General features: G+C 55.8%; 1 protein-coding gene across 1 annotated transcript in view; it reads right to left on the bottom strand.

The window, feature by feature from the left end:
- Positions 1-10,650, bottom strand: part of ZNF185 (zinc finger protein 185 with LIM domain) — a 42,256-nt gene extending 31,606 nt beyond the window's left edge. Inside the window, 1 exon segment of the mRNA XM_032702338.1 lies at positions 10,611-10,650. Coding sequence (XP_032558229.1) covers positions 10,611-10,650 — 40 coding nt within the window.
- Positions 10,651-13,230: the final 2,580 nt, after the last annotated feature.

The raw sequence follows: 13,230 nt of genomic DNA, 5'->3' as shown, positions 1-13,230 counted from the left end.
ACACAGCTACATCAAAGCCCATCCCTGGAAGTATCCAAAGCTGGGTTGGAGTAACCTAGTCTCATGGAAGGTGTCCCTGCCCATGGTAGGAGGTGGAACTGGATGGTTTAAGGTCCCTTCCAACTCAGACCAGTCTGGGATTCTCTCATTCTCCCTTGGTGCTCTCTTCTACTCATTAAACTCCTTCCCACTCCAGGACAAAATAAAAGCGGAAGATGAGGAGCAGTGGAAAAGAACTATTCAAAATGCCTCATCCATTCCTTTTCCAGTGCAGATCAGGGGCAGGGATAGGCTCCATCTGCCACGGAATGGAGGGATTTGGAAGCCGAAGGGCAGAGTGATTCCCAGGTGGTTATCCTGGAGGAAGAAGTAGAGGTTCTGGAACACGTAGGGAAACACTCTGGGGAAGGGCTGGAGCGAGAGAAACAACATCTCTATTGCTTAAACAGAAACTTTGCTTCTTACTCACCCCATTCCCCCCCCCCCCCCCCGGATCCACCCGAGGGGACGGGAAGTCACAAAGGGTGGCACTGGCACGGGGAGAGAAACGTGCCAGGAACCACACGTGGGACGAGCCTCTCCCCTGGCACCACCTTCGCTGCTCCCACCCCCGCGATCCCGGGACAGGCGGCAGCAAACACCGTCCTGCTGCTCCCCCGAGACTCCTGCGGGGACAGACGGCAGCAGTGATGCTCCCCGGCATCGGTGATGCTCCCTGGGATCGGTGACGCTTCCCGGGATCGGTGACGCTCCCCGGGATCGGTGACGCTCCCCGGGATCGGTGACGCTCCCCGGGATCGCCTTTGGGCGACTGGCTCCTGTGTTTTCCAGCTCTGAATCCTGCCGGGCGGTCAGGGATGCTCCAGGCCAGGAGCTGGATGGTGACCCTGAGCAGTGGGAGCCCCCAGGACACACAAACACCCTTTGGGGTGTCCCACAGCTCCAGCAGAACTCCCAGGGGTTGGAGCTGCTCCACTCCAGCTCCCCAGCAGAACAGAGGGGTCTGGAAGGAAACCTTTGGCAAATCCGACAGGACACAGGCTCAGAGTGTCCCCCTGTGCTGGCACTGCTGAGGCACCTCCAGTCCTGGGGCAGTTCTGGGCTCCTCATAAGAAGGACATGGAGGGGCTGGAGCGTGTCCAGGGAAGGGAACGGAGCTGGGGAAGGGGTTGGAGCACCAGGAGCAGTTGAGGGAGCTGGGGGGGCTCAGCCTGGAGAAAAGGAGGCTCAGGGGGGACCTTCTGGCTCTGCAACTCCCTGACAGGAGGGGGGAGCCAGAGGGGGTCGAGCTCTGCTCCCAGGGAACAAGGGACAGGAGGAGAGGGAACGGCCTCCAGCTGTGCCAGGGGAGGGTCAGGCTGGATTTGGGGAAAATTTCCTCATGGACAGGGTTGTCCAGCCCTGGCCCAGCTGCCCAGGGAAGGGGTGGAGTCCCCATTTCCAGAATTGTTCAAAAAACACATGGATGTGGCACTTGAGGATGTGGTTCAGTGGTGACCGTGGTGGTGCTGATTTGATGGTTGGACTTGATGATCTTAAGGGTCTTTTCCCACCTTAACAATTCTGTGATTCCATGATTTTCTCCATTAACCAACTCTATCCAGTGGCTATTTCCACCTTCCACCTGAGGATCAGGGCCGTAGGATCCTGGTGGACACTGGGCTTGGTAAAGTTTTGGGCTGATATGGAATCCCAGAATAGTTTGGGCTGGGAGGGACCTTAAAGCCCATCCAGTCCCACCCCCTGCCATAGGCAGGGACACCTTCCACTAACCCAGGTTGCTCCAAGCCCTGGGAAAAAAAAAGGGTTTTGGTGGTATGGCTTATCTGGGAATTATGAGCTGGAGCCACAGGATCCAATTTCCTTGGTTGGTACAGAAGCAAATGTGCTTCCCTAGTGCAGGAACGGCCCTGGTGCTGATCCCCAGGGCTCTGCTTCCCTCCTGGAAGAGCAAGAACATCATTTGCCACTTGAATGAATCTTGGAGAGCTGAACTCAGCAGGAGAGGGGGAAACATTGAGGGGAAAACTCCAAGATTTCCCCTGCTCTGGAATCCCTCAGAGCTTCTCCAGGCCTCACGCAACACAAAAGCTGTTCCTCCCAGTGGGTGAAGTCCCAGGTTTCCCTGGAGTGGGTGGATTCTGGAGGGTTTAGGCTCCAAAAGCACCTTGTGAGAGTCATTTAGAAGGTGGAAGGACGGCCCGGGAGTTTGGGAGCAAAGCAACACCTCTCCTGTGGCACTGCCGGGGGAGATCCAGGAATCCCCGGAGCATCATCTCCAGCTCTTCCCCTGCAGCTCATTTTGGAGGATGCATTCCAAAAAAGCCCCAGGAGAAAGCCTTCCCTCTCCATAGGATGCTGCTCCCTGGCCTCCTCTTGCCAACCCCACCCAAACACAGCCCAGCACTTGGGGGAAAAGGAGAGCAGAAAGGGAAAAATGGCCCCAAAATGATGCTTTGGGGCAGGAAATGTGTTTTGGGCACTCCCAGTTCCCATGGCTATGACATCCCGTTGCTGCCAGGGAGTCTTTGGGTGCACAGAAACTTCCAGAGCTGGGACAGCACAACAAACAGCTCCCTCCCTCTGGCACACTCGGGTGGCTGTTCCCTGAAAACCTGGGATGCTTATCCCCATTCCCCATGAAGATTTGGAGGGATGAAAGGCCAGCAGGTCCAGCTGAAGGGTTTGTCACCTTTCCCACTCCTGTCCCTACCCCAGCCCCAACCATCTGTGTCCCTCAGTGTCCCTCAGTGTCCCACAGAACCCCATTTTCCCCTGGATTTAAACCCCATCCACGTGGAATTCCCCAGCTCTGTAATCCCCACAGCAGCAAACTCTCTTCACCATCTGGAGACCTAAAATTCCTCTGCCTCAAACCAGATCCATCCCTTCCCTCTTGCCTTACAGCTCCAGAATAAGCTCTGCCAGGCCAGACACATCTTTGCCTCCTCTGTTTTTCCATTACTTCCTAGAAAATCCTCCTGCTGTGTGACCAGGAATATCTCTGTTAGAAAGGCCTGAAAAGTATGTTTTAGACACCAGGGCTGTTCAGGAATATCAGTTTTCTCCCAAATATTCCCTACAAATCTAAAATCTAGGGCAAAATAAACCCACTTCAATAAAATCCCTCATTCCCTCTGTATTTATGTGGAAGGTTTTCCATCAGAAGGGCTCCCTTTGGAGCCAATTGCCTCCTCTGAAGTGTCTGCACACCACAGGCCTGGATCTTAATTAGCACCCTTGGCTGCCATCGTTATGCAAATGAGCAATAATCCTGCTCCCTTCCCCATCCAAAGGGTTCCTGTACTGTTAAGCCTTGCCCAGTTGACTCTGGAATGGCTGCACTGGGAAGGATGATTCCCTTCACACTCCTTCCCTGGATAATCTCCCTCTGGCTGAGTGTTTGCAAAGTGCCCTGGGATTCTGGAATAAATCCAGAATTCCAGCTCCCCCTCTGGAAACAGCCATGGCCAATGAGCAGGATTCCCCAGGGATCCTGTTTCCCAGGATTAAATCCCACAGGAGTTTTCATCCTCTGATCCTTAAAGCCCCAGATTATAAGGACAAGCCACTCCTGAAAATAGGCCTGGAAAGGCTAAGCCAGGATGCTCAGTCCCCAAGCAGGGAAGGTGTATCCATAGGGAATGCAGCCTGGAAAAAGCTGGGGGAGAAAAAAAAGGAAGGGAAGAGCCCTGAGCTGTCCGAGGAGTGACTGGGAACACCACGTTGTGAGAGGGGTTAAATCCTACCTGGGCCTGAGGAAAGGAAATCAGAATTAAATGAAAATGGAGGGAAAATTCCACATTGTTTGGAGACATAAAATGAAAATATTTCGTTAGGAAAGGCTGAAATTCGTTGGCTTTTTGTTACTTCAGGTTTTAACTCCCCTTGTCTTGGGAACAAAAATGTAGTGGAGCTTGCAGGGATTTTTGAAAAGGTGCAGTGTTGCTAATTCCAAAAAAAAACCCCAAAAAACCCAAAGGAAAGGTTGCCAGTCCAACCCTGGAGCTGGATTGGGTTCATCAGTGCCAGTCCACATTCCCAAGGCAAAGCAGCTGCCAGCTAAGCCTTCTCAAAGTATTCCAGATCCCTTTATCACACTCCTATCCCAAAAACCAACCCAAAAGCCCCTGAGAAGACCCTTCTAAAATTCCCCAAATGCTCTCCCTGCAGGCCAAGCTTGGGAATTTGGGGTGTTTCTTCCCACTGGTCCCATGGATGTGCCTCCCTCTGCTCTCAGGCAGGAGGTGAGGCTTTATCCCTGCTCCAGGGGTGGTATTCCCCTCAGATGCTGTCTGGGAGCAGCTGGAATTCCCAGCTGTGTCCCGTGGGGAATTCCTGCCCCGAGAGCTGGGTTGGGATGTCCTGGAGCTGCGGCACAGCCAGCATGGGATGAGCTGAGGAGGGGGCCACGTGTGGACCCCTCAGCCTTCCTCCTGTGCTGCTGAGACAGGATTCCTGGACAGCTCTGCTCTCCCAAACCTCCCCCTGCCCTCCCGGCCTCCTCCGCTCCGCGTCCGTCCCAGGGGGGCTCCTTCACCCTCACCCTCTGTCACCTTTACCTGCTGTCTCCTCGTTTTCCTTCCCTCTTGCTGGATCTCCACGGCCAAAATTCACACAGGTTGGCACCTGGTGGACTTCCCAGGATGTTTCCAGCGTGGATTCCAGTGGAAAAACAGGCTCAGCCGAAGCTGCCGCCAAGCCCTCGGTGCTACAGGGGCAGAAGCCACACTCTGACCCCGGACAGAGCCAATTTTATATCCACCTTCTCTCCCAGAGCCCTCCCGAGCCCTTTCTGAGTCAGGATCTGCCCAGCTTCCAGGCAGTTAAACCCCCCTGGCCTCTCCCCTCCCTCAGGAATGTGGCACAGGTGGAGCTCCCTGCCAGGTGTGGTCGATGATCCCAGTGATCCTCCAGGGAGAACCTCTGTCCTTCTCCAGCAGCTGGGAGGGGCGAGTTCAGGGAGCAGCAGGGATGGATTTGGCCTGGTTAGGACAGTTCCCCACCTCCTTAATTCTGCAGAGTGTTCCAGGGGAATTCCAGGAGTGCCCCTCTCCAGCCCTTCCCTATAGGCAGCACCAAGGTGTAGGAAACTGGGCACCCACCCCTGTGCACCACAAACACCTGACAGCCAGATATTCCTTCTGAACGAATTCCATCTGGAACAACCTGGGATTTATGGTCCAGCTCAGACTCAAGTTTCTGGGACAATGTAACCCAAACCCTCTGGCTGAAGTCCCTCATCCTGGAGGGCTGGATGGGTGCAGCCAGTGCTCAGCTTTGGACACTGAGCTCTGGGATGTAACACTGGGATGTCCCAGGCAACAGGAGACCCGTAAAAATGGGTAATTCCCACTGGAAAAGTATCCAACATAGGCAAAGAAGTAACTGCTCTGCCTGTGCAGGACCAAAATCCCATTAGAGCCCGTCCTGAGCCTGCACACTTCCAGTGGAACTGCTGCCAAATCCAGGCTAACTGATCCAAAATCCCTGTTTTCAGAGGCATGGAGCACCACCAGGAACAACCTCGACATCACACACAGGTTCCTCTGGGAAGCCCTGGGATGCACGAGCAGCTTTTCCGAGAGCCAGAAATCCCGTGCTTTGGAATCGAACTGGGGCTGCAGCGGGAAGGGCCTCCCACTGCAGACACTCCAGCACTGCCCATCCCGGGAAGGGAAGCAATTACAAGCTGTTTAATTAGGAAAGAGGAGCTGAAAGCTTGTTCAGATGTTAATCTCGAGGGCGCCGTGCGGGCAGGGAGCCAGCTCAGCTCTCCCGGTGCCGCGGGGTCCCTGCCCTGCCCCGGCTCTTTCAGTGCCCTCCGAGTTTTCCACCGCAAACTCCTCCCTTGCCCTTATTAGGGAGCGATCCCTACGGATCACGGGCTGGACGAGGGAAACCTGAGCGAGGGCACACCTAAAGGTGTGGAGCTGCACCCGGGAGAGGGGATTTTCCTGGCCCCCAGCCAGTCCCCCGTGGAAGGACTGGAGGCACAGCCAGACCAACACTCTTTGCTAATAAAATTCTTCAAGTGCTTGAAATCACCAGCCCATTACTTAATTGGGAAGGATCCTGTTTTCCATGCAAGCCACTTAAAAAAAAGACCTAATTACCCTCCAGGAGATGAAACACTCCTTGTTCTTACTGACTGGAGCTCCTCTTCCCTGCCCAGAAGGAAACCCTGCCAGCCACCCTCCTCTTTGGTGGCTCAACTGCAGCTTCTAAATGTTAACCAGTCTTTTTACCTGCTGTTGTCAGGAGTTTGTAGGACACTCGGCCCCTTTGTGCCTAAATAACCACCTTGCCCTGTGTGTGTCTCGGGATGAGCTGGATCCCATGTTGGACCCAGTTCTGAGGATGGAAGGAATGCCCTGGGAAAGGAAGCGGAGCTGCTTTGATCCCAGCTTTTCCTGGGAGTGCCACGGGGTGCTTTTAGACTCCTGAACTGTCCACACAGCCAGGGCAGCCGCCGAGGTCAGGTTACAGCCCTCCTGTTCCCAGTGATCCCGGTCTCGGGGTGGGATCTCCCATTGGTTGATGTCCCAGTTCCAGGCTCACTTTTCCATGCTGGTCCCAGGATGTGATCCCTGAGTTCCAGGCTCACTTTTCCATGCTGGTCCTGGGATGTGATCCCTGAGTTCCAGGCTCACTTTTCCATGCTGGTCCCGGGATGTGATCCCTGAGTTCCAGGCTCACTTTTCCATGCTGGTCCCTCTGGGAGGCCCAGCAGTGCTCTGCACCAGGAACTGCTCTATCAGTGGGCCCCTTTTGGGACAGGAACCCCCAGCTGATCCACGTGCTGCTGCCTTTCCTGTCCCTGCAGGGACTGGATGACCTTGGAGGTCTCTTCCAACCCTGATTCTGTGAACCAGGAGTTAAACTCCGGGTGCCTCCACAGAAAGGTCATTGAGAGATGACAAACCATGTCCTCCCCGGTGTTATTTCCCCCAGCCCAAAGCCCACGTGCCATCCCTTAGGAAACCACCTGCAAAGCAATCCCAAATCGCCCCCGGGGACCGGGAGCTGCCCTGGGCTCTGCTCCCGGGAGCTGAGCCCATCCAAGGAGCTCTCACGTGCTCCTGGCTCCGAGCACAACCCTCATTCCCCCCCCAGGAACTCAAGCACTAATGGAGGGCTTGGCCAGCGACCCGAACACCACAAACAGCACCCAGGGCATCCATGTGGAAAAATATCCCGGTTGAAGGATAATTGATGCCCGTTTCGACCTTCGCGGCGCTCGAATTAAAACGTACTTGAAGCTTGCAAAAGGTCTGAACCTCCTTCCTTTGAACCTCCTGAAGTCTGCTGAGGATTTTGTCATCCAGCCCCAAATGCTGGTGCAGGGCCCCACTCTCAGGGGTGAGGGTGGGAACGCTTTTAGCCCAGCTTTCCCAAACCCAGGGAGAGAAGCCCCTGCCCTGTGGGTCACCTGTAGCCACCAGAGCTGCCCCAGCAGGGAGTTTTCCAGCAGCAGGAAGGCTGATCCAGACCCTCCTCCCGGGAGCTGGACCAGGCTGGGCACGTCCTCACATTTCTCTGCAGTAGCCAGAGCACACAATGCAAACCTTGTGCCTGCTCCTGCTTTGCTGTCACCTGTTACCTGATCTGCTGGGAAGGGACAGCAGTGGATGGCACAAACCCTGCCAGAACCACCTTAACCCTTGCAAGCCATTTCAGCTAAAGGCGGGATCGGCACCTCCTGCCCAGTGCCTGGGACATTTTGGAGCCAACATTCCTAAAACTACAGTTATTTGAACTCTGACTGGAATGACATCCCGTGCCTGGGGAGGATGGACCTTCCCCTCCCACTCCCTGTGCTTGGGGGAACGAGTGGCAACGGGAATTCCACCCCAGGCTTCCCACTGGGAACTCAGCCGAGGATCTCATCCCGCCTCATGCGGGGGCTGAGTGTGTTTGGAGTGGGAGGTTGTGAGGCAGCCTCTGGAAACCCACACCCACAACCTGAGGGATGCTCCAGGACTTGGAGTGAGCCCCAGTGGCAAAAAATGTCCCAATATTGGCTCAGTATTAAGAGCAAGCAAATGTCTGTGGGGTTTCAAAGGGAGATGAACTCGTGCACAACCTCCTCTGAAAACCCCTAAATCTCAAAACCTTGGGTGAGTCTTGTCCACACAGGCAGGGGATGAGTCTTCTCTGCTGCCCAGAGATGTGGCTGCCCCATCCCTGGAAGCGTCCAAGGCCAGGTTGGATGGGGCTTGGATCAACCTGAGCTAGTGGAAGGTGTCCCTGCCCATGGGATGAGCCTTAAGGTCCCTTCCCACCCCAAACCATGCTGGGATTCCATGATTTTAGAGAATTCTCAGCTGCTCTGGAGGACCAACTTTTCCCTCCTGCCTTCCCCCTTTTCCATGCAGTGACTATTTAACACTGAGACTGTTCCATACACGCTTGGGGATGCTTAAGAAGCACCAGGAGATTTCTGAAGTCAAGCTGTGAACAGTCAGGAATTCAATAATTTAAGCAGTCCAGGAAACCTTAAATTAACCCTTCTGGGCTTGTCCAGCACACCAGCTCGTGGCTGCCTTGTTCAGCACACACAGAGATGCTCCAAGGAGAAGCTGGGCTGGGAGGAGGACCTTTTCCTCAGGTCCCACTGCTGGAGGAGCTCGAGGAGCTGGGTGTGAACTGGAGGGGATGGATGGTGACCCCACTGCAGGTGGCATTTCTTGCCTCTGCCACAGCTCTCCCATGGCATTACTCCAATAATTTAAATTGCAACACAGTCATCCCACTGTGCACCCACCTTGGGTGGCCCACACGCCCCGACACACCAGGCACTTACGATCCCAGGATCACTGAGGTTGGAAAAGCCCTCCAGGATCACGGAGTCCCCCCTGTGCCCCATCCCCACCTTGTCCCCCAGCCCAGAGCACTGAGTGCCACGTCCAGTCCTTCCTTGGGCACCTCCAGGGGTGGGGACTCCACCACCTCCCTGGGCAGCCCCTTCCAAGGCCTGACCACCCTTTCCAGGAAGAAATTCCTCCTCATGTCCCACCTGACCCTCCCCTGGCACAGCCTGAGGCCGTATCCTGTGCCCCCCATGGTGGCTGCAGAGGGGTCTGTGCAGGAGCTCTGAAAAGCCCCTCAGCCTGGCACCACATTCCCTCAGGATCTCTGTCCCCACTGCCTGGGGCCAGGGAATGCCTCTTCTTCCCCAAACACGAGGAAAAGAGATGGAAACCCTGCAAGTGCCCTGGGGAATCCTGCCCAGACCTCATTCCTTGGGCAACACAGACACGTCTCAGCCGAGTTTGAGACAGCAGATGAAAAGCTGCAAATGCACAATTAATTTCCTTGAATTCACTCACAACCACAGATCCCACAAAGAACTAAAATTTAGTCAACCAGATGAAGTTGGCAAAGCCATGAGCTACCAAAGGCAGGAAGCTTAGAGAGAGCAGCACCCAATCCTGCCCATCCCGAGGGATCATCCCAAGGCTCTGCTGTGCTGAGAGCTCTATGGTTTTCTGAGCAGGACCACCCCCATCCCAAAACCTCACTCCTCTTCCTGCCAATATTGCTAAATTCTTTTTCGCCATACCGGGTCTGCAGATTCATTGCTGTAATTAAAGGCATTAATTCCTAATTGCTCAACTAATTCCTGTGTTTGGAAAGGGAAGGATGTGCAGGACGTTCACCTCACCCACACACGGTTGACCTTAAGCCTTGATGTCTAAGGATGAAAGGAAAAAAAGGAAGGAAAAGTGTGTTTTGGTGTCAAAGGTGGAGCTTTGTGTTTGCATCACCGACCCACAAACAGAGCAGGACAGAAAACTCACTGAACCTTCATGACATCACAGGTTTGGCAAGAAAACACGACATTTTTGGGGGGGGGGAAGCTGAAAGCTGTCATTTGTGGAAATCCGGACTTCCACTTAAAACCTGATGAATTTTGGGAAGAAATTCCACGCTTTTTCTTTGGCTGGATGAATAAAATAAACTCTCCTAAGCACAATGTCCTAATCAAGCTGATGAGGGAGGACATCCCTGCTTCCCAACCTACCCGGGTGAATCCATCTCCTCTCACGTGAGGGGTCTGTCCTGGAGCAGCCTGGACTTTTCCAGGACTCCTGTGGGACACAGGGGGTGCAGATGGAGATTTTTGGCTCTTTTCTGGAGCGGGCAGAGGGGTGGGGACGGGGAAATGAAGGTGACATTCCCCAAGCCCAGATGAAGCAAGGACAAAGGGAGGTGCTCGTCTCCTCTGCCCCAGCTTTGCCACTCCTCACCAGGGTGCTGCTTTCACACTCATTCAGAGGGAAACAAAACAAGGCAGAGCAGGAGACCAAAAAAACCTTCCCTCTCTCCCACAGGAGTCCTGGAAAAGTAGGGCTGGAGAGGGAGAAGGTGCTGAGCTCACCACAAGCCTCTCGGGAGGTTGTCAGAGGTCACAGGCTCCAGTTTTCCCGGTGTTGTCCAGACTGTGCTCACTCCTGCCCACACCCAGAGAACTCCCTACTGTGCCCCACGGAAATTCCGAGGGGAACAGATTTTAGGAAGCTGTGGGGCGACGGGCAGGGAGGGAATTCGGGATCACACGGGTGCAGCAACAGCCTCGCAGCCAAACCTCCCCTCCTCAGCCTCACCCGTGGCACAGTCCCCATCCCCGGGGAGCTCCGGCACCATTCCAGCCCCACACCTCGGACCGAGGCACCGCTGAAAGAGCTTCACTCCCCCATGGAAGAGGAGGATTTGCAGTGCCCGTTCGAGCAGGTGAGGAAGGCACAGCGCTGCTCTTCCTCCCCCTCCCCTAGCTTCCCCTGCAAGGCTCCGGGACCATCCGTCCCCCTGCCCAGCCCTACCTGCGGAGGCTCCTCAGCTGTGGTTTCCCCCAAAAGGCGGATGCGGAGCTCTCTCCCGGCGGTTTCGCTCCCCGCGGCTGGCAGCGGGAATGCCGGATCCTCCCTGGCAGCGCGGGCGGCCGTGGGCACACCTGAGTCCTTTACCTGCCGAGGGCTGGCCGTGGGCACACCTGGGTCCTTTACCTGCCGAGGGCTGGCCGTGGGCACACCTGAGTCCTTTACCTGCCGAGGGCTGGCCGTGGGCACACCTGAGTCCTTTACCTGCCGAGGGCTGGCCGTGGGCACACCTGAGTCCTTTACCTGCCGAGGGCTGGCCGTGGGCACACCTGAGTCCTTTACCTGCCGAGGGCTGGCCGTGGGCACACCTGAGCCCTTCACCTGCCGAGGGCTGGCCGTGGGCACACCTGAGCCCTGCCGAGGGCTGGCTCCGGGAAGCCAAGCCTTGTTTTGAGGAGGAGACCTGGGTGTGTGTTTTGCCCTTCAGGGGAATCAAACAGGTTTCTCCGTTCGGTCGGCACGGCCTCCCCTCCCTGCGAGCTCTCCTCTGCATTCCTGGCATTCTCCGGCAAACGCCGTGTTCCCCGGCCCTGGGGTCCGATGGGACAGCAGAGGGGAGCCCCCCAGCTCTTATCCCACTTAATTTCCATTCAGGATAAGCATTTCCAGCCAGGCTTGTCACCCAGGAAGGGGGAGTAGGGACTCCCCTGCCACTCAGGTTCCCGGAGTCCAGGAGCCGCTTCCAGCGGTGGTACCCAGGGAGCATCAGGGACGGGGGCTGTAATTAGCCCTCAGCAGTGATTGTGTAGTTCTGTCTCATTAAATGAGGCACCCAGGGGTGATTATCACTGAGGAAATTGCCGGGTGTTCTGCTCTCCCTCCCTTTCTTTCCCTTTCTAATTGCTCTGGTCACCACAAGGTCCCCGAGGCCCAGCTTTGGTGGCTCCGGGCACAGCTGGACCCGTGGAAAAACTTCTTACCAATTCCTAAGGACTGGAAGTTGGGGATTGAGTTTAGAACCCTCCTGAGAAGTCAGGGCTCCAGTCTGGGAGTGCCACAGGGGAGTAAGAATCACAGGATCATGGAATGGTTTGGGTTGGAAGGACCTTAAAGCTCATCCAGTCCAACCCCCTGCCATGGGCAGGGACACCTTCCACTAGCCCAGGTTGCTCCAACCTGGCCTTGGACACTTCCAGGGATGGGGCAGCCAGAGCTTCTCTGCCCAACCTGTGTCAGGGCCTCCCCACCCTCCCAGCCCAGAATTCTCCTCAATATCCCATCTAACCCTGCTCTCTGGCACTGGGAAGTGATTCCCCCTTGTGCTGTCCCTCCATCCCTTGTCCCCAGTCCCTCTCCAGCTCTCCTGGAGCCCCTTTAGGCCCTGCAAGGGGCTCTCAGGTCTCCCTGGAGCCTTCCCTTCTCCTTCACACTGGGAAAAAAACCCCACTCCTTGGACCCTGGGATGTTCCTCCTTGTGCTTGAGGACCTTCTGTACCTGCAAGGCTGGCCAGGCCAGGTGATGAGTCACCATTATTTCAGGAAAGAACATGGACAAACCTTCAGCAAACGATGGCATGACTCAGGGGTTGCTCAAAATAAAGCTGCAGTGTCAGCTGGAGCCGTGGAACAGAGGATGCTTTACCCAGGAAGGGTCTGGGTTGCATTTTAACCATCTGAGCTGGACACCCCTGAGCCCTCTCTGAGCTCAGGGTGTGGCTCTCTGAATATTCCGGCTGCTCTCCTGCTTATCTCAGCTGGGATCACCTGGAACAAAGCTCAGCTGAGCTTGGCTGCTGCTGCTGCTGCTGCTGCAGCCTGAGATCAGAGAGGGAGATCTGGGGCTGGAGTAACACCTTAAAGCCTGAAAATCCCTGATGTCATCGTGGCTGTGCTGCTGGGAGCCAGGGGTGGATTATGGGCCCTGTTATGGCACATCCCGGTTTGGGATTGGATGTTTGCCCATCATCCCACAGCAGAGCTGTGAGGAGAGGGCAGGAGCTGTTCTTCCCAGCTGTTCCTGCCTCAGCAGTACTTGTGCTTGGGTCATGGGGCAGGGAAAGTGTGTCCTCGTGGGTGCAGAGGGGTCCTGGAAGGTGCTTGGTTGGGGCTTCATCACCTGCTTTTAGAGCAGGTCCAGAGGAGGCCCCGGAGATGCTCCCAGGGCTGGAGCCCCTCTGCTCTGGAGCCAGGCTGGGAGAGCTGGGGGTGTTCACCTGGAGAAGAGAAGGCTCCAGGGAGAGCTGAGAGCCCCTTGCAGGGCCTAAAGGGGCTCCAGAGAGCTGGAGAGGGACTGGGACAAGGGATGGAGGGACAGGACACAGGGAATAGCTTCACACTGGCAGAGGGCAGGGATAGATGGGATATTGGGAAGGAATTCTGGGCTGGGAGGGTGGGGAGGCCCTGGCAC

This window comes from Chiroxiphia lanceolata, chromosome 14 (genome assembly GCF_009829145.1).
Source record: "Chiroxiphia lanceolata isolate bChiLan1 chromosome 14, bChiLan1.pri, whole genome shotgun sequence".
Taxonomy (NCBI): domain Eukaryota; kingdom Metazoa; phylum Chordata; class Aves; order Passeriformes; family Pipridae; genus Chiroxiphia; species Chiroxiphia lanceolata.
Note: the sequence above shows the minus strand (reverse complement) of the source record. Positions and strands in the feature narration are given on the sequence as shown.